The following is a 23,149-nucleotide window of genomic DNA, read 5'->3' on the forward strand; positions in this document are numbered from 1 at the left end:
GAAGAATGAAGTCCTTGACAACTTCAATCTTTTTTCCGTTGATAAGAATGTTGGTTTATTAGTCCAGTGGTGAGGATTTTTGTTTTCTTTACATTAAGATGTAAACCATACTAAATGCTATGCTCTTTGATCTTCATCAGTAAATATTTTAAGTCCTCTTCACTTTCAGCAAGCAAGGTTGTATCATCCAGCATATCGCAGGTTGTTAATGAGTCTTCCTTCAATCCTGATGTCATGTTTTTCTTCACATAACCCAGCTTCTCGGATTATTTGCTCAGCATACAGGTTTAATAAGTATGGTGAAAGAATACACCCCTGTCACACACCTTTATAGTATACTTTAAAATCAGAAAGTGTGAGTCCTACTTTGTTCTTCTGTTTTCCCATTATTTTAGCTACTTGGGACTTTTTCCCTTTCTGTATAAAGTAGAAGTCTAGTTTTCCTATTTCTGTGAAGAAGGCTGTTAGATTTTTTATCAGGATTGCATTGCATTTATAGATGGTTTGGGGTAATATTGACATCTTAATAATATTGAGTCTTCCAATCCATGAGCATAGAACATCTTTCCATGTATTTAAGTCTTTAATCTTTAATCTCTTTCAGCAGTGTTCTATAGTTTTCATTGTATAAATTCTTCATGTCCCTGGTTAGATTTATTCCCAGCTATTTTATTCTCTTAGTTGTTATTATAAATGGAATTGTTTCCCTAATTTCCCTTTCAAATTACTCATTGCTGGTGTATAGAAACCTGATTTTTGTTTGTTTACCTTGTACCCTGCAACTTTGCTAAATTTCCTCTATTATCTCTAGAAGTTTCCTTGTGGACACTTTGTGATTTTCTGTCTTTTCATGGATATGTTTATTCATTAATTTTTTAAAAAATATTGTATTAAAATATTACTTACCTTGATTACTGAGTTTTTTAGAACTCCCTTAAATTTTGTGCCTGAGGTGAGTACCTTGCTGGCCTCACCTCAGTCCCAACCCTAACTGAAAGGCCAGGGACCTTTGAAAGTGAGTCTGTGGGTCTGTTTCTAGGAGTCCCAGATCTCCCGAATATTTGGCACCATGATCAATCAGAAGCTTCAGGATTTTGAGGAAGAAGTGAAGCCCATCGGGAATGTGGTGACTGAAGCTACCTTAGATGTGTACAATACTGTGGTACAGCGCTTCCTGCCCACACCTGCCAAGATCCATTACCTCTTCAACCTTCGAGACATCTCCAAGGTGAAACTTGGTCTAAGCCCCTTTGGCCCTGGCACAGCCTCCTTGGAGGCACTCTCTTTTCAAAATCAGCCTGGGAGCTCATTAACATATTTTAACACCAGTTGTCCTTGAGTAGATTCATATGACACCAAGTGTGTCAAAGTAGAACTCCATAGGATTTCTAACAGCTGGTTTTTTCATAAGTACATCATCAGGCCTTTCTTCTGAGATGCCTGAGTGGATTTGAATTGCCAACCCATTTACCTGCCAAGCACGGTAACCATTTGCACCTCCCAGGCACTCCCAATAGCATATCACACCACAAAACTCTCCCCCATCCTAGAATACCACTCTCCTTGGCTTTAATGTGAAATTTTGTGGAGGAAATGTCTTCCCTCTTCTATTCCAACGGTCACTTATCTTCTCCAGGTGTTCCAGGGCATGCTGAGAGCCAACAAGGACTTCCATGACACCAAGTCTAGCATTACACGCCTGTGGATCCATGAATGCTTCCGGTGAGATCTCCAAGTCCTGGCTAGTCACAGGTTTTCTCGACTTTAGCCCTTGAATATATGCCTTCCCCCTGACCTGGCATCCCCTTCCACAGGGTCATTCTCCCTCTATCTTAATTTTTAAGCTGTGGCACAAATATACCTAACAAAATATTTTCCAGTTCAACAGTTTTTACACATATAACTCAGTGACACTGATTACAGTCTTCATCTTGTACAACCATTATCGCTGTATCCTTTTCCAAGTTTTTCTGCCACCATCAATGTAAACTCAGTGTCCCTAAACAGCACCTCCTCCTCTCACCTTCCCTCCCACTCATCCCTGGTAACCGCTAATAAGTGTTGGTTTCTGTAATTGTGTATACATCAGTTCATACAATATTTGCCCTTTTGTGATTGATTTAGTCACTCAACTTAATATTTTCAAGATCCATCCATGTCATAGCATGTATCAGGACTCCATGTGTTTATCCATTCATAGGTTGATAGGCATTTAGGTTGTTTCCACAGGGTCACTGTCTTTTTTGTTCTGAGATCATATTCTAGCTCCCTCCCAACAGAGTCTTCTCTGACCGGCTGGTTGATGCAACAGATATGGAGGCCTTCCTGGGCATCATAAGCGACAAACTTGGATCCTTCTTTGACCTCACATTTCACAATCTCTGTCCCAACAAACGTTCTCCCATCTTTGGTGAGCTTGGAGCTGGGCTACTATATGCTTGAGACTCTTAGGAGACTAATGTTAGAAGGGGAGTTGGGGCAGGAAGTCCTGATTCTTAGGTCCCGGAGGACAGGTCTAAGCAGTACCAGGCATTTGAGACTCTTGCTTCCTATGGTCCAGGGGACTTCCTAAAGGAGCCCAAGGTGTATGAAGACCTGACTGACCTAACAGTGCTGAAGACAGCCATGGAGACAGCCCTAAATGAGTACAACCTGTCACCTGCTGTCGTGCCAATGCAGCTGGTGCTCTTCCGAGAGGCTATCGAACACAGTGAGCACTTTCTACTACTATCCCTGCCCCATCCTCCCAGTTGTAGGTCATTTCTAAGGAAGAATTGGGGAATTTCTTCCCGGGATTCTTCTATGTCAAGTCCTTGAGGTTGCCCTCCTCCCTATCACTGTATACCCTTGTGGCAACAGATAGGACCTCTCCTTGACCATCATGTTTCATGAATATGGTAGAGTTTAGCTGTTGGAGTGTTACCAGGGCTTAGGCACTAACCTCTTCCCAGACCTCTTGCTTCAGCTACTTTAGTTGCAGACCTCCCTGTTCCTAGCTTAGGGTCATCTGAGACTGCTCAGTCAACTGTTTGTCCTTATCCTTCTCCACACAGTCACTCGGATCGTGCGAGTAATTGGACAGCCTCGGGGCAACATGCTCTTGGTGGGCATTGGGGGCAGTGGGCGCCAGAGTCTGGCCCGCCTGGCTTCATCCATCTGCGAGTACATCACCTTCCAGATTGAAGTCACCAAACATTATCGAAAACAGGAGTTCAGAGATGGTATGGCTGGGTTTCTGAAATGGAAGGGGCTTTGGGCTAAGAATGAATGACCAGGTGCTTAACTTTCTGTGATGGCAAGAGGAAAGACAGAAGACAGACAGTAAGATGTGCTAGGCCTATCTTGAGTATAGGACGATGTTGGGTATGTGCTTGGGAATGATGGGGGTAGGGAAAGGATCCCTAAATCTCAGAATTTAGGAATAAGGGAGAGGATGGGGCATCTGAAGAGAATCTGTTCTGTTCTTTTTCCTTCCTTCCCTCATCTGGCCCAGATATTAAGTGTCTGTATCGTCAGGCTGGGGTAGATCTCAAGGCTACATCCTTCCTCTTTGTGGACACCCAAATTGCTGATGAGTCGTTTCTAGAAGACATCAACAACATTCTCAGCTCAGGAGAGGTCCCTAATCTCTATAAGACTGATGAATTTGAAGAGGTATGATCCCTTCCATGCTCTTTGAAGGTTCTTTGGCCTTCTCAAGCTAACCCCTGAACGATCACAGTTTTCTGAATATGCTACTTTAAAAAAAATAGTTACCATGAATTCAATTCTGACTCTAGGACATCACATATATCAGAATAGAACTGTGCCCCATAGGCTTTTCAATGCCAGATTTCTCAAAAGTACATCATCAGAAAAAAAAAAAGTACATCATCAGGCCTTGTTCCCAAAGTGCTTCTGGACAAACACAAAGCTCTAATCTTTCAGTTAGCAGCTGAGCACATGAACTATTTGCAGCACCCAGCCACTCTAGCACCCCCACTAGCCCCCATTAGGTTGAAGAACTGCTGCTCTGAATCTGACCTTGACATTCCATCCTCGTATGCTATGTGGTTTCTATGCAGATCCAGACGTGCATAATAGAGCAAGCCCGGGCAGAACAGGTGCCTGAGACATCCGACAGCCTCTTTGCTTACCTCATTGAACGTGTGAGGAACAACCTGCACATTGTGCTCTGCCTCAGCCCTGTGGGAGATCCCTTTAGGTGAACCCTGCTGTATCCCCCTCCCTACGTGCTCCCAGCACTCTTCGAGTGGTCTTTTCTCTTTCTTTTGGCAACTTATTCCTTCCCAAAGGCAGTCTCGTGAATAACACCAAGCACGCCCCATCTTTTCATAATCTGTGCCTCGTTTCAGGAAGTTCTAGCTGCTTGTGTAAGATTCATCTATTCCCTTTTGGTATGACTAGAAGCTTGGAAGGCAAGAAATTGTTTGGAGAAGCAATGTGGGTTACTCTTTTATTTTAAGACATGTATGGTACATAAAAGGAGCTCTGGTAGCGTAGTGGTTACGAATCGGGCTGCGAACCTTAAGGTCAGCAGTTTGAAACTAACAGCTGTTCGGTGGGAGAAAAATAAGGCTTTCTGCTCCCGTAAAGATTTACAGCTTCAGAAACCCTGTACAGGGTCACTATGAGTCAGTTTCGACTTCACAGCACATAGCCACCATGGTACATAAAGCATAACTTAACTACAAGATCAGCAGTTCAAACCCACTAGCCATTCCTTGAAAACCCCATACAGGGTCATTGTGAGTCCAGCTGACTCAATGGTACTTAACAACACCAAAAAAACAATAAATAATGATAACTGATTGTTTCACCTAATCTCCACAGTGACCTGTGAAGTAGATACCATTCCTACTTTGCCAAGGAGAAAACCAAAAGCAGAACTGGAAATTCAATGAGCGTTTTTTATCTCTCACATCTGCCATTTTAAGGAATTCTGGCTATAAATTGCTGTCAACACACATTTTACTTAATTTTTGAACTATTTAAAAAATGTATTCTTTTTACTAAAACTCAAAAAAGCAGTCAATTCATTATTTTTTTAAACCCCAGCTTTTGTTATATTTTGATGTTGCAATTAAGCCAGACTATTGAGTCCTGGTGTGGCGCTGTGGATTAACGCACCAGACTGCAAAGCCGTTTGAACTGCAAGTCAGCGGTTCAAGCTCACCAGCTGCTCCTCGGAAACCCTATACAGGGTCGCTATGGGTCAGAACCGACTCAACAGCACTTAACAACAATTGATAAAATGTTCATAGAATTATTTCATTTGGACTCATCATTTTGAAAAGTAAACTAAATGATGTCACTATTCTGCTAAAAATTTTCCATGGTTTTCCGTCTCATTAGGAATAGAAGTCAAGTTTCTCACATGACTTATAGTAGATTTGAACTACTGACCTTGTAGTTTACAGCCCAATTTGTAACCCACTACATTACCAGGGCTTCTTGCTTTGGCCCATGGTGATTGTGGTGGTTGTGTGCCCTCGAGTTGGCGCCGACTAATGGCTGTAAATATTTATGGGAGCAGAAACCCTCATCTTTCTCCCTCAGAGCAGCTTATAGATTCAAACCGCTGACTTTCAGTATCCAGCCCAGTTTATAACTCATTATGATGCCAGGGCTCCTTGCTGGACCCATGAAAGCTCTCAAACATGAAAGTATGAATTTTAACTTGCTAAATGATCTCTCATAGCTGGCAATGGAAATTGTGATGACTTGTAGAAACTGCTTCAGGTGGTACTCAGGGTGTGTGCCATACCTGGTATACCTTAGAAACACCTCTGGTCATCAGTTTGGTCCCATACAGATAGTTCTTAAAAGAGCATAATGTTCAAGGCAGACTTTTTTTTTTTTTTAACTAGTTAAGCTAAATTACTGTTTGGTTTTAAGAAGACTTCAGAGGATATTTTTGGTTTAAGGTTTAAAGGTTATCTCAGCATAATAGTTCCAGGGGTTAAAAATATATATGGTACAGATGATGTATTTACCACGTCCAGTTGCTATGTAGGATAAGTACTAGACTTTGAACCACAATGTTGGTGGTTCAAACCCACCAGCTCCTCCTTGGAAACCCTGTAGGGTTACCATGAGTCAGACCTGACTCAGCAGCACTTAACCATCAATAAGAAGTTGCTGTGCTAGCATTTTGCTAGCATCATTGACTTCCCTCACATCTCTAGTTATTATGTGTTGTCATCCTCATTTTACAGGAGAAAACTGACACTCAAGAGAGGTTAGATTATTTGCATAAGATCCATCCTTTGAAAATGTAGAATCAGGTCTTTTTGACTTAAGAACCGGATTCATTATACTCCACTGAAGTCGATCTGAGGGAAGTAGAATCTAGACAGGGAGATACAGAGGGAAATGGAGGAACTTTTTAGGTTCCTGGAAAGCGGGGCGATGTGGGGTGAGATAATCAGAGACTGAACCTGTGGATAAATATTGCTGCTTCTCAAAACCTCCTCACCAGAAACTGGATCCGCCAGTACCCAGCCTTGGTGAACTGCACAACCATCAACTGGTTCTCAGAGTGGCCCCGTGAGGCCCTGCTAGAGGTGGCTGAGAAGTACCTTATTGGAGTAGACCTAGGAACTCAGGAAAATGTGAGAGCTCCCTCCCTACCTCTTATCACACAACCCTGGCCCTCTCTTCCCCTTCATTCTGTCAGCTCAGCTCTTCTCCATGTGCTTTTCACTCTCTGACTTACATCCTGTACTCATTGGCCCAGATCCACAAGAAAGTAGCCCAAATCTTTGTCACCATGCACTGGTCAGTGGTTCAACATTCCCAGAAGATGTTGCTGGAGCTGCGAAGATACAACTACGTCACACCCACCAACTACCTGGAGCTTGTGTCTGGATATAAGAAGTAGGTATAAAAGTAGAAGGTGTGGATGGCCAGGAGCTTTGTGTCTTAGGAGGACAACTGGTGAAATGATGTATTGGAAAATACCCAAGAGCCGACCAAGTGGACTGGCTCAAGGACCTGGAATGTTCTTATAGAATAGCAGAGAGGCAGGAGTCTTCGTTTTGTCCAGGAACATAAATAAAAGAGAGATGGGGTTTCCATAGGGAAAGACCCTATCTAGAACTCACTGGCTTTAACCCCTCATTTTTTGGAATGATGTTTCCCTGTCTCTTGTCTTTTTCCAACCATCAGACACTGGGACTCAGCCGTAACATATTACCTTCCTTCCTTCTCTGTCATTGGTTTCTTCTAGACTTTTTACCATTTCCAAGAATTTTTTATTCATTCACTCAGTAATATTTTATTGAGTTGTCTTTTTTTTTTTTTTTTTATAACACAATACTGTTTGCTATGAAGGATATAAGAGAAATCTATTTCCAAAAATTCAGTTATGCAGATTCAGTATTTTAACCAAAGTGCAGAAAAGAACATTTGTAATAACAGTCAATGCCTTCATTTAACACAGTTTTTAAGCACCTATTATGTGCTAGCCACTATGCTAGCAACATAATATATATGTGAACAAAATTAAGTTTCTGGTCACATGGGGTTTAAATCCTATATACTATTTGCCAGTCACTGAACTAAGCCCTTCACATGTACGAGGGTAAATAAAATAATATTGCTACTAGGGTTCCAGTTCATACATGCATGGTTTTATTCCAAACAAAACATATTTAAATGTGTCTCTGTGATCAGTGGGTGGCTGCAAGCAAGTTCTTTTAGTAATACACTCGTCTTAGTCTCGTTGTTGTTATAGTTGTTGTTAGGCGCTGTCGAGTCGGTTCTGACTCACAGTGACCGTATGCACAACACAACGGAACACTGCCTGGTCCTGCCCCATCCTCACAATTGTTGTTTTGCCCAAGGTGGATTTAAAAAAACGAGCCCATTGCTGCTGCCACTGTTCCAATCCATCTCATTGGGAGTCTTCCTCTTTTTCATTGACCCTCTACTTTACCAAGTCTTGTTAGGGTTTTGCATTAAAATGACACTTTTTGTGCCATGGGAAAAAAAAACAATTTTGAGGTCAGGGCTATTATTAAATTTTCAACAAAACTCAAGTGGACATCTTCCCAAACCATTGAAGCTTTGCAACAAGTTTACAGGAATGTTGCCCCTACACAAAACAGCAGTTTTTAGATGGATCAAGCATTTTAAGAAAGGCCAGGAAGACCTCAAATATGAATTCAAGGCAGAGAGGTCAGCTGAGAAGGTTATGTTTTTTGAGATTCCCACGGGGGCTTATTAGGAAGAAGTTTTAAGAAAACGGACATTTGTATTGGTGAGAAAAAAAGACCAGAAAACTTACGATGAGGAATTCTTTTTTTCCCCCTTTCCCATTACAATAATGCATCTGCCATTCTTCAAGGGTAGCAAGGACTATTCTATGAGAATTTTGTTTGGAAATCTCATCCTGTCCACCTTCCAGTCCTAATCCTGCCCCTTTGGACTTCTTTTTTCCCCAAAGTCAAAGGGCGTTTAAAAGCAATGATATTTGATTCCTTAAGGATGCGCAAAACTGCCATTTTGATGTAGTTTCAGTCGTAGAGTGCAGAAAGGTTAGGTAGTTGGGAACACTGCCTCCAGAGTGTGTAGACCCAGATGTCAAGAGTAATAGCTTCATACTGTGATACTCTTATTTAATGAAGGTTTCTATGATTTTATAGCAATACTTTTTAACTTGCCCTCATATTTTCTCATTTATCCAGACAATAATTCTATGTAAACACTTTTTTTTTGCCTGTAAAACCTCCAGCAATGTTTAAAATGAGTTGCTAACATTTGCAACCCAGGAATCTTATAGAAACCTGGGATTTCAGCTTCTCTTAAAAAAATCCGAAATTGTGGCAATGCTAGACCATACTCCTGCAGGAAAAAAACAGGTTGGTGCGAAGTGCACCCCACCCCTTTTAGGCAAGCACATGTTTCCTGGTTTGCTGTCATCCCCACCTGGCCTGCTGCACAGTGGGGAACAACTGAAGATTGGCAAGCAGGGGAAGTAGTGTGAGGAAAACAGTGTTTAGCAAGCTGGTTGTGACAGATCCGGGTAGAGTACAAGGGAAGGAGACGCACTGGAGGCAGGAAGATTGGTTGGGAAGCAGTTGGCAAGGATTCAGGCAGGATGTGATAAAGACCTGAGGAGGTGCTGGTGGGTGGCAACCACAAGGAAGACAAGACTCAGGAGATATTGGGAAGGAAGGTTACAGCTAGGACACTCCTCTTACTTAGGGTCCAGTCCCTCAGGCCACTTTATTCTGTGTTGTCCTCTAGGTTGCTGGGAGAGAAGCGGCAGGAGCTGCTGGACCAAGCCAATAAGCTGCGGACAGGATTGTTTAAGATTGATGAAACCAGGGAAAAGGTGGAGGTGATGTCCCTGGAGCTGGAAGATGCCAAAAAGAAGGTGGCTGAGTTTCAGAAACAGTGTGAGGAGTACCTGGTCATCATCGTGAAGCAGAAGCGGGAGGCGGACGAGCAGCAGAAGGTCTGGGCTCCCACTCACATGCCAGCCCTCACCTCAGGACTACCAGTGCCCACTGAGAGTAGGATTCTGGGTCTCTACCAATTCCTGCATCAGGGAACACAAAGTTTAGTCCTTACATTTTCCTTAGCCTTATCTTTCATCTTCACTAAGAACACTATAATTTTGCCCAAGGTGGATTTAAAAAAATGAACAAACCCTGGCCCTTATTCAAGCCTGTAATCTTTATGGAAGCAGACAGCCACATCTTTCTCTTGTGAAGTGACTGGTGGGTTCAAACTGCTGACCTTCAGCTGAGTGCTTAACCACTGAACTGCCAGGACATCTTTCTTCTCATTCCTAGGCAGTGACAGCCAACAGTGAGAAGATTGCAGTTGAGGAAATCAAGTGTCAAGCTCTGGCTGACAATGCCCAGAAGGATCTAAAAGAGGCCCTGCCAGCCCTGGAAGAGGCCATGAGGGTAATGGGGCGGGTGCATGGATGTGTACCAGGAGCAGGAGAGCCCAGGCAAAGGGATGGGGCTTCTTTCCCTTCAAAGTCTTTGAAGAACTGGGAAGAGGTGGTTACCTATCTCTATAAAGGAAGAGCCTGCCTTAGCACTTGAGTTAACTCTGACCCTGCTAATGAACCCTCTTTCCAGGCCCTTGAGTCTCTGAACAAGAAGGATATAGGAGAGATCAAGTCCTATGGACGGCCACCCACCCAAGTGGAGATAGTAATGCAAGCAGTCATGATTCTCCGAGGCAATGAACCCACTTGGGCAGAGGCCAAGAGACAGCTAGGTAAACCAGGGAGTCAAGAGATCATTGACTTCAATTCACCAGTATTTAGTCATCCTCTGCTGTGCAAAGAAACATTGTGCCTATGTGTCTATTCTCAAGAAGCATAGATCCCAGTAGAAAGAGAAGGCATATACATTAATTTACACCAAGAAAAAGAAAGAAAGAAAAAGTGCTATTAAAATATAAGAATGTCACAGAATCCAAGGGCAGGAAGATTCTGAAGGGATAGGAATCAAAAATGTGAAACAGGGCTCTTTCTGTTTCCTTTTCTGATAGGTTCCCATGGTAGAATACAGCCTACAGGCCATAACTGGCCAAACCCTGCCCTAGAAGAAAGTGCAAAGCATGTATAAAAAGAATGCTGTGTGGCATGGTCCGACTGAGATGTTAGAGAAAAGTGATGGGAGATAAGGCTGAGAAGGTTGTAGAGGGCTCTGGAAGGGAACAAGAGCCAAGGGATGATGTCCGATATTTTGGCGTTGGGAACTGAGCCCAGGGAAAAGGTGGCTCTGCCTAACATGTGGTTAGTTGTCGTTCAGTCAGCTCCACTCATGGTGATGCTGTGTCTGGTCCTGTTCCCTCTTCACTATCATTGTACCCTTGAGCTAAGGTTGTCTGCACTTGTATCCTGAGAGTTGTCCAACTTAGGGGACTCATCTTCCAGTGCTATATCAAACAATATCTTGTTGAGATCAATAGGTCTTCAATACTAATTTTTGGAAGCAGATTACCAGGCCTTTCTTCCTAGTCTGGAAGCCCTGCTGAAACCTGTGTGTCATAGGTAGACTACTGGGGATTGAAATACCAATGGTATGGCTTCCAGCAACATGCAAGCCACCACAGTATGACAAACTGACAGATGGGTGTGTGCTGAATGCAGTAGAGCTGAAACCTGGAGAAGGAATATGGGATTAGTATTTTGGGTGAGGTGTCCCCCAGCTCCCATCCCCATTTTCATTCTTCAGGAGAACAGAACTTCATTAAGTCCCTCATCAACTTTGATAAAGACAATATCTCAGACAAGGTGCTGAAGAAGATTGGGGCCTATTGTGCCCAGCCTGACTTCCAACCTGATATCATTGGCCGTGTCTCCCTTGCTGCCAAGTCCCTCTGCATGTGGGTACGGGCCATGGAGGTAAGTAGGGGGTGGGGAGTAGTGAGGGCAGGCCTGGGAAGAGAAAGCTGGGTGAGGGGAAGTCAGATGGGTAGGAAGACTCTTGGGTGGGTGAATGGACTGGTGGCTTGATGGATGACTCCCATGGTCTGACCATCTCCCTCCAGCTATACGGACGTCTGTATCGGGTGGTGGAGCCCAAGCGGGCCCGAATGAACGCCGCCTTGGCTCAGCTTCAGGAGAAGCAGGCAGCACTAGCTGAAGCCCAAGAGAAACTCCGTGAGGTTAGCTGGGCATGCCTTGTCTTCTCTACAAATGCTCCCTGATTCTAGGGATGCCTCATTACCATTTTCATCCCTGGTCTATTTCTACTCCATTCTCTCATGTCCTCCACAATTACAGTCCTATCTCTCACTCTGCATTCTGTTTAGATTGAGTTGCCTCTGGCTCAAGAAGTTGAGCCAATTGCAAAGTTTAAAAGGCATAAAATGGGACTGTCACTGATGAGCCCTTCTGAAGACTAATAGGGAGTTGACACATTCTGTCATGACCATTGGAAGTGGACCCTGAGATAGTAGTCAATAAGGTCTGCATGGCAAGTCAGTCTTTGCCAGGGAACTAGCATAGGAGTGTAAACATAGTTGCTGTGGACCAGAGAGTGAGAGTTTATTTGTGCAAAGGCAAGGGCTAGGGGGAGTCTCCCAGTGGAGTGCAGGGGACTCTTGGGAGCAGGATAGACATCCCAGAAGGTGATTTCCAACAAGACACAGTACACAGGTTAACTCTCAACCAAATAGAATATTGAAAGAGTTCAAAACTCTTGTAGTCTATCATTTGATTTTTTTTTAGTACTGATTTAATAGGTTAATAGATAAATCCATATGATTTGAAATTCAAAAGATACAAAGGAGTATCCAGTAAGAAATCTTCTCCCCACCTTCTGTCCTCCAGCCACCCAGTTGCCCTCTCTGTTGTTGTTGTTAGGTGCCATCCAGTCGGGACCGACTCATAGCGACCTTATGCACAGCAGAACAAAACACTTGCCTGATCCTGGGCCAACCTCAGTACTGTTGCCATGCTTGAGTCCATCGATGCTGCCACTTGGCCAATCCATCTCACTGGGGGTCTTCCTCTTTTTCTCTGACCCTCTACCTTGCCAAACATGATATTCTTCTCCAGCAACTGGTCCCTCCTGACAATATATCCGAAGTGTGAGACAAGAAGTTTGGCCATCTTGGCCTCCAAGGAGCACTCTGTCTGCACTTCTTCCAAAACAGATCTATTGGTTCTTTTGGCAGCCCATGGCGCTTTCAGTATGCTCCTCCAACACCATAACTCAAAAGCATTAATTCTTCTGCGGTCTTTCTTATTTACTGTCCAGCTTTTGCATGCATTATTGAAATGTGGTATTGAAAATACCACGGCTTGGGTCAGTTGCACCTTAGCCCTCAAGCTGACATCTTTGCTCTTCAACACATTAAAAAGGTCTTGTGCAGGTTGGTGGCAGCAGAGCAGAGTAAGGTAGGACAGACTCCATGCAGGAGGAGCTGAAAACCCAGAGAGGCAACTCTTATGAAACTGCACCAGAGCCCTGGATCTAACATAAGGGTCTGGGTGTCAGTGTCCCACAACTGCAAGTGGAAAAATCATGGTATAAAGAAAAACATTGCATTTTAGAAATCAGCACGGGAGGACGGGACTACAGACAGACTAGCACAAGGAACCTGCACTAAAAGCAGCGATGCGACATTTGCAAAAGGAGGTGTGGGGTGATTTTTTTCCCTCCTCTTCCGGGTGGTGCCTTTTTTGCCCAGCTGGGATGGCTTCAGGCAGGTGGGTGCATCCCCAAAAAAGTCCAGCATTGAGACCACAGCTTGCCCATGGTATAGAGAGCAAGAGCCCCAAGGCAAATCCTTTGGCTGTAGTTTTTGACTTCTGCCTGTGGGTGGGTCCCAGCCCTAAAGTTAACTTGTGTGGAACAATTAACCCCTGCCTACCCAGAAAGAAAAAAGGAGGTTTGGCCTGACAGACAAACCATATGAACAATCTGTAAAACTCCAACATAAAAAGATTCAACTATTTCAAGAATTACACTGTGTACATGCAGATACTTAACTGACCTTCAGAGACAAAAATAGTAAACAATCTTTTTCCCACTACCTTCTCAATATCTATCTGTGCACCTCTAGGGGAGGGGCCTGAGCGAGTGGACACCACAACCCACTACTAGAGGCTTCTACAGTGCGCACACACACAATTTTATTTTTGTTTCAAAGTGGAGGTTCTTGTCTCTGCTTTTATATTGCTTCTACTTTGGGGCCTTTTGATCACACATTTTTCCTGGAGGTGGGAGCTTTTTCTCCCTACGTTACCCAAGGAAAGACAGCAATCATGACCATAAAGCCAAGCTACAAGCATACCCCATAATATTCCACCATTAAGACAAGAGCCAATAACAGCTGCTAAACATTACATGCGAAAAGGGAGGCCTATCTCCTGATCCTATCCACCAGGAGACACCCAGTAAGCTTAATAACACAACAACAAACACCCCTTTAAGCATTGAAAAACCCACATAACTACTGGAAATGACAAACAAAAGAGCTCAAACACAAGAAGGTCTTGTGCAGCAGATTTGCCTAACGCAATACATCATTTGATTTCTTGACTGCTGCTTCCGTGAGTGTTGATAATTGATCCAAGAAGAATGAAGTCCTTGACAATTTCAATCTTTTCTCCATTGATAAGAATGTTGTTTATTGGTCCAGTGGTGAGGATTTTTGTATTTTTTTTACGTTGAGATGTAATCCATACCAAAGGCTGTACTCTTTGATCTTTAAGAAAGTGAGACAGCACAGAAGGTACTCACTCATCTCTGCCAAGAAATTTGGAAGACAACTCTCTGGCTGAAATGTTGAACCGGCTTGTAACAAGAAAAGAAATGCATCAAGTCATTAGAAAACTCCCTCCCAAAAAAGTCCAGAACCAGATGGCTCTACGGGTGAATTCTACCACCAATTCTACTCAAGCTATTCAAGAATATAGAAAAGGATGGAAAACTCCAGAATTTATTTTATGAAGCAAACATAGTCCTGATACCAAAACCAGGCAAAGACATCACTAAAAAAAGAAAATAACAGACAATATCCCTCATGAACTAGATGTAAAAATTCTTAATAAAATCCAACAGCATGTCAAAAAATAATATATCATGTGACCAAGTGGAATTCTTACCAGGTAGAAGAACAATCAACACCACATAAATAAAACAATGGGGAATAAAACCACAAGAGAGTAGTCCCTTGTCTGTTATGTCATTGCCAAAAAAATGTTCCCCAGTCTGTGGGCTCCCTTTTTATACTCTTTTGGTGAAATCTCCTAGTACACACAAAGTATCTAATTTTTAGGAGGTCCCAGTCATCTATTTTTGTCTTCTGCTGTTTGTATGTTTTTAGTTATGAAATTTTTAGTTAATTTCAGATATATAGAAATTAAAGGAATTTGTTATAACCAGACCAAATTTACAGTTCTTTGCACTGATAATCAACAGCAACAGACAACCACTTGAGATTAACATACATGACAACGCCACCCAGAACTCAATCCAGATGCAGAAGTATTTAAAGTAAAACAACTAGGAAGAAACTCACCAAAGACACAGAAGAACTAAGCAACACAATCAACCAAGTTGACATCATAGACATGATTGTATCAATTGATGCAGAAAAGGCATTTGACAAAATGCAACATACATGATTGATTTAAAAAAAAAAAAACAGTTAACAAACTAAGAATAAAAGGGAAATTCCTCAACATTATTAAACGCATAAATACAAAACCAACAGCCAACAACACTCTCAGAAACTGAAAGTGTTTCCCTTGCAAACAGAACCAGACAAGGATGCCCTTTGTCACCACTCCTATTCAATATTGTGTTGGAAGTCTTAGACAGAATGATAAGGCAAGAAAGGAAAATTAAATGCATCCAAATTGGCAAAGAAGAAGTAAAACTCTTTCTATTTGCAGATGATAATGATCCTATATGTAGAAAATCCCAAAGGCTCAGCAAGAAAATTATTGGAACACACTGAAAGATTCAACATACTAGCAGGGTACAAGATCAACATACAAAAATCAGCTGGATTCCCTAACACTAATAAAAAGCTCTGAAAAGGAAATCAGGAAAACAATACCATTTAACCTCCAACAGTAGTGCAGGAGCGTCCCAGTCTCTTCATACCCTTACCTGCATTTGCTCTCTGTGGTTGTTTTTTTAAACTTTGCTGTTAGTGCTCAAGTAAGATGATAGCTCATTGTTGTTTTGATTTTCATCTCTCCGATGGCATAAGCACTGGAGCAGTTCAAACCCATCTACTCCTTGGAAATCCTACACAGGGTCACTCTGAGGCAGAACCAACTCAACAGCACTTAACAACAACAGCAATGGCCAATGCTCATGAGCATTTCTTTATATGTTTGCTGGCCACTTGATTGTCTTTTTTTTTAATTGTCTTTTTTTGGTGAAGTATCTTTTCATATCCTTCGCCCATTTTACAATTGGATTATTTGTTTTCTTCTTGTTGAGGCATTGTAGTGTTCTTTAAATTTTGCAGAGTAGTCCCTTGTCTGATATGTCATTGTCAAAAATTTTCCCAATGCTGTGGGTACTTTTTTGGTGAAATTCTTTTCCTAAGTGCCTAATTTTTGTAGGAGGTTCCAGTCATCTATTTTGTCTTCTGCGGTTTGTGTGTTGTCAGTTATGTTTGACAGTGTATTTATACCACACAGAGATCCCCTATGCTTGTCCCTATTTTTTCATTGATGATCTTTATAGGTCTAGGTTTTAGGAACTAAATCCATGTTAAGCTCCTTTTTTATATGATGTAAGATGGGTCTTGTTTCATTTTTCTTCCAATGAATTTCCAGTTTTGCCAGTACCATTTGTTGAAGAGACTATCTCTTCCCCCAATTTAATATGTTTTGACCCTTTGTTGAAGATTAATTGAATGTGAACCACTGACCTTGCAGTTCAAACTGACCTTACAGTCCAGCCCATTATTCCATAGCACCATTTTTGAGTTCTCAGTTCTGTTCCATTGATCTCTATGTCTTTTGATGTACCAGTGCTAGGCTGTTTTTTGATTACTATGGCTGTGTGGTAGGTTTTGAGATCAGGAAGTGAGAGACCTCCACCTTTGTTCTTCATTTTTAGTAATGCTTTTCTTACCAGAGATCTCTTTCCTTTCTATATAAAGTTAGTGATTAGTTTTTCCATCTCTGTAAAGAATAATGTTGGAATCTGGACTGGAATTACATTATATCTATAGATTGCTTTGCATAGTATTGACATTTTCACAATGTTAATTCTTCCTATCCATAAGTGTAGTATATTCTTCCATTTTGGTTTCTAGTAGTAGTGTTTTGCAGTTTTATTTGTATAGGTCTTTTGTTTCTCTGGTTAAATTTATTGCTAAGTATTCATCTTTTGGGTGGCTATTGTAAATGGTATTGTTTTCCTGGTTTCCTTTTCAGAGCTCTCTTTATTAGTGTAAGGGAACCATGCTGTTAAATGTGGAATGCAGTATGGCAAATTTTCAGAAAGTTGGGAATAGAAATATCATTGTTGCTCTAATTGGCATATATAATTGGTATATATAATAAGAACATAGATCTATTCACATCCATGTTCATTGCAGATTCACAATAGCAAAAAGATGGAGACAGCCTAAATACCCATCAACAGAAAAATAGTGAAACAAACTCTAGTCCATATACACAATGGAATACTGTGCAACATTGAAGAATAACGTAGGATCTGCAAAATAACTCATAACATGGATGAACTTGGAGGACATTATGTCAAATTAGTCAAACACAAAAGGACAAATATTGTACGAGATCACTGATGTGAAAAGTTATAAAAAGGTTTTCTTGATAAAAGAAACATTCTATGATAGTTATCAAGGATAGGAAGGAAGGGAAAATAACTAATGGGCTAGAAGGTAGGCAAATATGACCTTCAGTGATGGGGATTCCAGGCAATGTACATAAAGAGGGAGGTTGCAGAAGAAAGAGATAGCAGAAGACACTGTAGGCAGTGCCAGAATTAAAATGAACAGGGTAAATACTGTTAGCTGATGGTACACGAAGGGGATTGCAATCATTGTAATGAAATGAAGTATATGATATTTTGAATGTAAAACTGATGATCTGCTCTGGAAACCTTCACTCAATTCTCAATAAAAAGTTTAAATAAATAAATAAATAAAAGTCCAAGGTCAGCCACAGCAGATCTTCAGAATCACATAATATAGGATCCTGTGTACAGAGAATCTTTTGATCAAAACTTCGTGGAAACTTAAAGGACTTCCCCTTCCTGGGCTTGCCAGGCTCTGGCTCAGTTTATGACCATTGGGACCAATGTGCACCTTCTCTGTCATTTACCTGTGCATTGAAGATTGGTCCATATCAGAACATAAAGAATATAATATTCCACTGAATGGATCTAACGTAATTTAACCATGCCCCCTTTGATGGACATAGTCACTGTTTCCAATCTTTAGTTTTTCATTTGTCCTTTACATTGTTGATGCCATCTTTAACAATCATCTCAGAATCAAGTTGATTCTGACTCATAACAAACCTATAGGAAAAGGGAACTGTCCCATTGGATTTCCAAGGCTATAATCTTTACAAAAGCAGACTGCGACATCTTTCTACCACAGTGCAGCTGGTAGGTTCAAATTACCATCCCTTGGCTAGCAGTCAAGTTCTTGAACCACTGTACCACCAATGGTTTGGCAATAGAGAAACTTGTGACAATATAGAGGTTTTAGATTTTTACATAATCAAAGCTGGTTATACAATTCCAAAATGTCTTAAATGAAGACAACTATGAAGAACATCCTGGTGTGGCACTGTAGGATAAGCACTGGACCACAAGGTCAGTTTGAATTCAAGGTCATCAGTTCAAGCCCACCAATCCAGTCATTCCTTGGAAACCCTGTATAGGGTCTCTATGAGTCAGAACCAATTCAACAGCACTTAACAAGGAAACAACATGAAGAACATCCAGGTCCATCCTCCTCAAATCAGATAAGGACCCATAGGCTATGAGATCCAAGTGACTCTCCCAAGGTCACCTGACTAGTTACACAGTTGGAACTGGAATCCCAGTTTCCTGACTCCCTTTTCCACATAACCACCTTAGCTCATCCCTGTTCTTTTCTGATGCTAGCATCTTTACTGCTGGGAGTGAAACTGCCCTTGAGGCCTTTTCTAGTCCCGTCTGGAGAGAATTCAGGAGGCTGAGTGAATGGGCTTATGTCTACACATGTTGATCCATCATTATATCCCTATTGCTATTGCCACTCCCAACCTCTCATCAAAACTTTGCTCTTTTCCTCCTTTTCCAAGTGTGAATAATCAGACATGTGGCAATCCATTTGAAAAGATTGCTCATCCCTGGATGAATCATATCCTGGGCCAAGAAATTAGGAAAGAAACCCAGAGCCCAGCTGTATTGTATATCAATATAAATAGGGTTAAATACTTTTAACCCTGAAAATATATTTTGGGGGCCCTGAAAAATATTTTTCCCAGACCCCATTTTTTCTCCCCCGCAGTTATAGAGTTTATTAGGGAAATGAACAGGCTATAATTCAGGATCAGAAATGTTCAGGGTACAGTTCTTCTAGTCAGGACAGCCTCTCCTCTACCGTGCCCACAAACCAGGCCTTAGCTCCTTGGCCTGGCCTCTGCTCTGCTCCAGCAACATTACAAAGCCCTCTTAGGAAGCCCAAATGGCACTGCACTCTACTATAAGCCTCAGCCCAAAGGGGCTCGACTCTAGTTCCAGGCGTCAGCAACCCTAGCTCTCCAGTCAAGTGCCTGGAGGCAGCCCATTCCATAAGTGAACTTCCTGCCCAAAGGCACTCAGCTTTCCTTGTTCTGAGGACTGGGAAGTCCACAACTCTATGTGGTATTTAACTCTTGGTTCTGCTGCTGCTGCTCCTCTGACACTTCTTTATTTTTTTTTATTTTTATTGTGAATTGAGTGATAGTGTACATGGGAGAATATCAATTTTGCACTCATCGTTTCATTGCAATGATTGTAATCCCCGCCATGCATCATCATTCAACAGTATTTGTTCTATTTATTCCCCCTGGTTTGTTTTTGTTTTTGGGGGGCGGGTGGAGGATGTACACAAAAACGTTCAGGAATATATAATCATTTAAACAACCAAAGGGCACAGTCTGCAAGCCTGCCTCCCAGCCGCCAGCACACAACCTTTCTCTTCCATGAGTCTAGAGTTTTCAGCTGCTCCCTCTCCATGTCCTCATCTCTGCCTCCATCTCTGGTGTTACTGCTTCTCTGGATAGGGTCCCACATTCTGCTCCTGCTTGTCTCCCTTGATGGTCCTAGGGTGCTCTGTTCCTGTACTATAAGATTAACTACTCCTCCCTTTTGTTACAAAACTTGTACCTTTACAGTTGTGACAGTTATTCACTATTGAATCATAAGAATCTTATCCCCATGTCGTTTCACCAGACCCATCTAGACAAGATGAAAACTATTCAGTGGGGATTCTACCTTCCCCTGCACTCTCTGAAACTAAACTCCCTCTTGAAAACTTGTAAGGCAGTTACTTCGTACCTTTATAGCCCCACCCCCCCAATTTTAGGTAGCCAATGTCTAAATTGCCCATCCCTATCATCCCTGTGTACAGAGGGGGTAGGATGAAGACTTTTTCCCTCTCATTTGGTATTTTGAGCTACTATATCCATAAGTATAGGTCAAGTTTATCAAATTGTAGCAATTTACACTTGTTTCCTTTATCAAAAATTGTTTTTTTATCTTCATCTAGTCAAGCCATCGGGGCTAGGTCAAATGGGTACTATCTGCAAGTTTGGGTGTTCTTGTGCATCTCCCCTCACTTCATATCAGCTGGACGCTTCACTCTCAGCTCTAGCCATCTGTGGCTATATCCTTGTGCATGGGCTTATGAGTCCCCAGGTCTAACCAAACTTCAGACCAACCAGCCCTTTCACTTATCACTCTCATCTCCAAGTCAACGGGAGTCTATGGAATGTGGTAGAACTCAGCCCATTTCTTCATTGCTGCCTTTCCCCCTCTTTCATTTACTAGCTGACTAACGTGTTCACCAGCAATCTTATGTGCCTGCTCACGTATTCCCATTGAGTTTCAGTCTTGGAGGGAGGTTTGTCCTGCTGGGACTTGATTGCTTGCCTTGATGGCTCCCCAGTGAACAACTTGCTTATTCTTGTAGTAGCCAGTCAGACTGCCATTTTTGTTTTGGATTTTTCCTGCTAGTTTTTCTTTCAAGAAGTATCTACCCAATTTTGATGTGTAATAAGGTTTAAGAACCATTGGTTTAGGTAACAGCCCTAGAAAACTCTGAAATGGGCTAGAACAGCATTAAAATCTACTTCAAGCCAATCCTATGCTCAAGGCTGAATATTCATTTTCTTTTCTGTTTCCATTTAACATATATTGGGCAACATAGCATATGTTATTAATTGAATCATTCCCCTAAAAAATACTTGTTGTAAATCTTAACCTCTGTGTCTGTGTCTGTAGTTCAGGAATCATGGTGACTCCCCACAATAAGCACTAGACTATGAACTACATTGTCCACAGTTCAAGCCTGCCAACTGCTCCGCAGGAAAAATATGAGACTTTCTGTTCTCCAAAAGATTTAAAGGCTTGGAAACCCTAAACAAGGTTGTTATGAGTCAGAACCCACTGGACAGCACATACAGCAATAAATCCATTTGGGAATGGGCTGTCTTTATTATGTTAATGAGGAATGATTAGTGCGGGGGGGGGGGGGTGTATCTTGAGTCAATCTCTTTTGAGATATAAAAGAGATTAAACTCAAGCAAGCAAGGAGAAAGGGATGAGGATGCCAACACATAAAGATTGTCCAGAAGCAGAAGCTCAGAAGAGATCAAGACCTTCCTCCAGAGCCGACAGAGATAGACAGCCTTCCCTGAGAGCTGGCACCCTGAATTCAGACTTCTAGTTCCCCAAAACTCTGAGAAAATAAATTTCTGTTTGGTAAAATCACCTACTTATGGTATTTCTGTTATAGCAGCACTAGATAACTAAAACAGAAGAATTTCAGAAATTACACAGTGAGATTAAATGTCAGTATATGCAGAGATTTTGCAAATTTAATAATCTCCTAGTTTGTAATTCCCAAGGTCCCTGGGTGGTACAGACAGTTAGTGTTCAGTTGCTAATCTAAAGGTTGGCAGATAGAATGCACTTAGCAGCACTTCAGAAGGAAGGCCTGAAGATCTGCTTCCATAAAGACTATAGTCAAGGAACCTTATGGAACCGTTCTACCCTGTAACACACAGAGTCGCTGTGAGTCATAATTGATTTACCAGCGATGCATATGGCTTCAAAGGCAATTCCTGGATGGAGTCCCTGGATGATGCAAACAATGAATGCACAAGGTGTTAACTGAAAGGTTTAAGGTTCAAGTCCACAATTTACTTCTGAAAAATCAGCCACTGAAAACCATATGAAGCACAGTTCTATTCTGACACATGTGGTGTCACTATGAGTCAGAGTCAACTCGAGAGCAAGTGGTTACGCAGAGCCCACAGACTAGCAATGATGTGTCTAGTGATATAGCTCTTCCCATGTTCCTATCTCTAGTGTTAGACCTTGGTCCTCGACTGTCATGTCATTCAGCCCCCAGGTTGCAGAGAGAATCTCTCCTGAACCCTTTTCTTGAATGCATCTCCTCTTCCTCTCTCCAACGAATCCTTGGTTCATTTTCTATCTCTTCTTCCATCTCAAGGTCTCACCTTAGGGATGGTGCCTGGCATGGAATGTCAGTTATTTCTGTGCTATCTGAACCTCTGTTACCAACATATCTTGTGTCATGTATGATTTATACAAGAGGACGGTCTCCAGCCTGGTCTGAGATTTCATTACTAGGTAGTTTTAGGCTCTACGGAAGGGCAGTGTAGGGAAGGGAAAGAAAACATATTACACATATTTTATCTGACTTACTCTTTACAACAATCCTAGAGGGTAAGTATTATTATTATTATTATTATACATGTGAAGAAACTGAGGCTCAAAGTAGTAGTCATGATTTGAACCCAAAACAGTATGACCTCAAACCCTGCGTTTAATCCCCTGTACTCTGACCCTCCCAGGTGGCTGAGAAACTGGAGATGTTGAAGAAGCAGTATGCTGAGAAGCTGGCACAGAAGGAGGAGCTGCGCAAGAAGTCTGAGGAGATGGAGCTCAAGTTGGAGCGAGCCGGCATGTTGATGTCTGGCTTAGCTGGTGAGAAGGCCCGGTGGGAAGAGACAGTAAAGGTAAGATCAGCTGTGCCAACTGCCTCCCCTTTCTTTCTGCCCATCAGGCACACCCAGGGAAGATGGGGACACCTGGGTATAGGGAAATGTAAGACTGGTGGTTGGGAATGCTTCCCCTTCCCCTCTCCCTCCCTAGAGTTCTCACTTTTACTGAGACTTTCTGTACCACTGGAGATCTGCTGCGTAGTGGTTACGGAGCTCTGGTAGCGTAGTGGTTACGAATCGGGCTGCGAACCTTAAGGTCAGCGGTTCGAAACTACCAGCCGCTCCGCGGGAGAAAGATGAGGCTTTCTACTCCTCCGCGGGAGAAAGATGAGGCTTTCTACTCCCGTAAAGATTTACACCCTCGGAAACCCTGTACAGGGTCGCTATGGGTCGGACCCGACTCGATGGCACTTAACAACAACAACAACAGAGATCTGCTGCAGT

The 23,149-nt window shown here is 42.2% G+C and overlaps 1 protein-coding gene across 1 annotated transcript in view; it reads left to right on the forward strand.

Annotated features, from left to right (window-relative positions):
- DNAH2 (dynein, axonemal, heavy chain 2) overlaps positions 1 to 23,149 on the forward strand; it is a 151,080-nt gene that overhangs the window by 105,420 nt on the left and 22,511 nt on the right. Inside the window, exons 49-63 of the mRNA XM_006863499.1 lie at positions 1,040 to 1,228; positions 1,637 to 1,722; positions 2,280 to 2,410; positions 2,561 to 2,710; positions 3,054 to 3,221; positions 3,494 to 3,654; positions 4,065 to 4,204; positions 6,482 to 6,614; positions 6,740 to 6,879; positions 9,253 to 9,463; positions 9,804 to 9,920; positions 10,101 to 10,242; positions 11,208 to 11,377; positions 11,524 to 11,640; positions 22,556 to 22,720. Of these exons, the coding sequence (XP_006863561.1) occupies positions 1,040 to 1,228; positions 1,637 to 1,722; positions 2,280 to 2,410; positions 2,561 to 2,710; positions 3,054 to 3,221; positions 3,494 to 3,654; positions 4,065 to 4,204; positions 6,482 to 6,614; positions 6,740 to 6,879; positions 9,253 to 9,463; positions 9,804 to 9,920; positions 10,101 to 10,242; positions 11,208 to 11,377; positions 11,524 to 11,640; positions 22,556 to 22,720 (2,220 nt within the window). The remainder of the gene's footprint in view (positions 1 to 1,039; positions 1,229 to 1,636; positions 1,723 to 2,279; positions 2,411 to 2,560; positions 2,711 to 3,053; positions 3,222 to 3,493; positions 3,655 to 4,064; positions 4,205 to 6,481; positions 6,615 to 6,739; positions 6,880 to 9,252; positions 9,464 to 9,803; positions 9,921 to 10,100; positions 10,243 to 11,207; positions 11,378 to 11,523; positions 11,641 to 22,555; positions 22,721 to 23,149) is intronic.

Source organism: Chrysochloris asiatica, unplaced genomic scaffold (assembly GCF_000296735.1).
Source record: "Chrysochloris asiatica unplaced genomic scaffold, ChrAsi1.0 scaffold00054, whole genome shotgun sequence".
Classification (NCBI taxonomy): Eukaryota; Metazoa; Chordata; class Mammalia; order Afrosoricida; family Chrysochloridae; genus Chrysochloris; species Chrysochloris asiatica.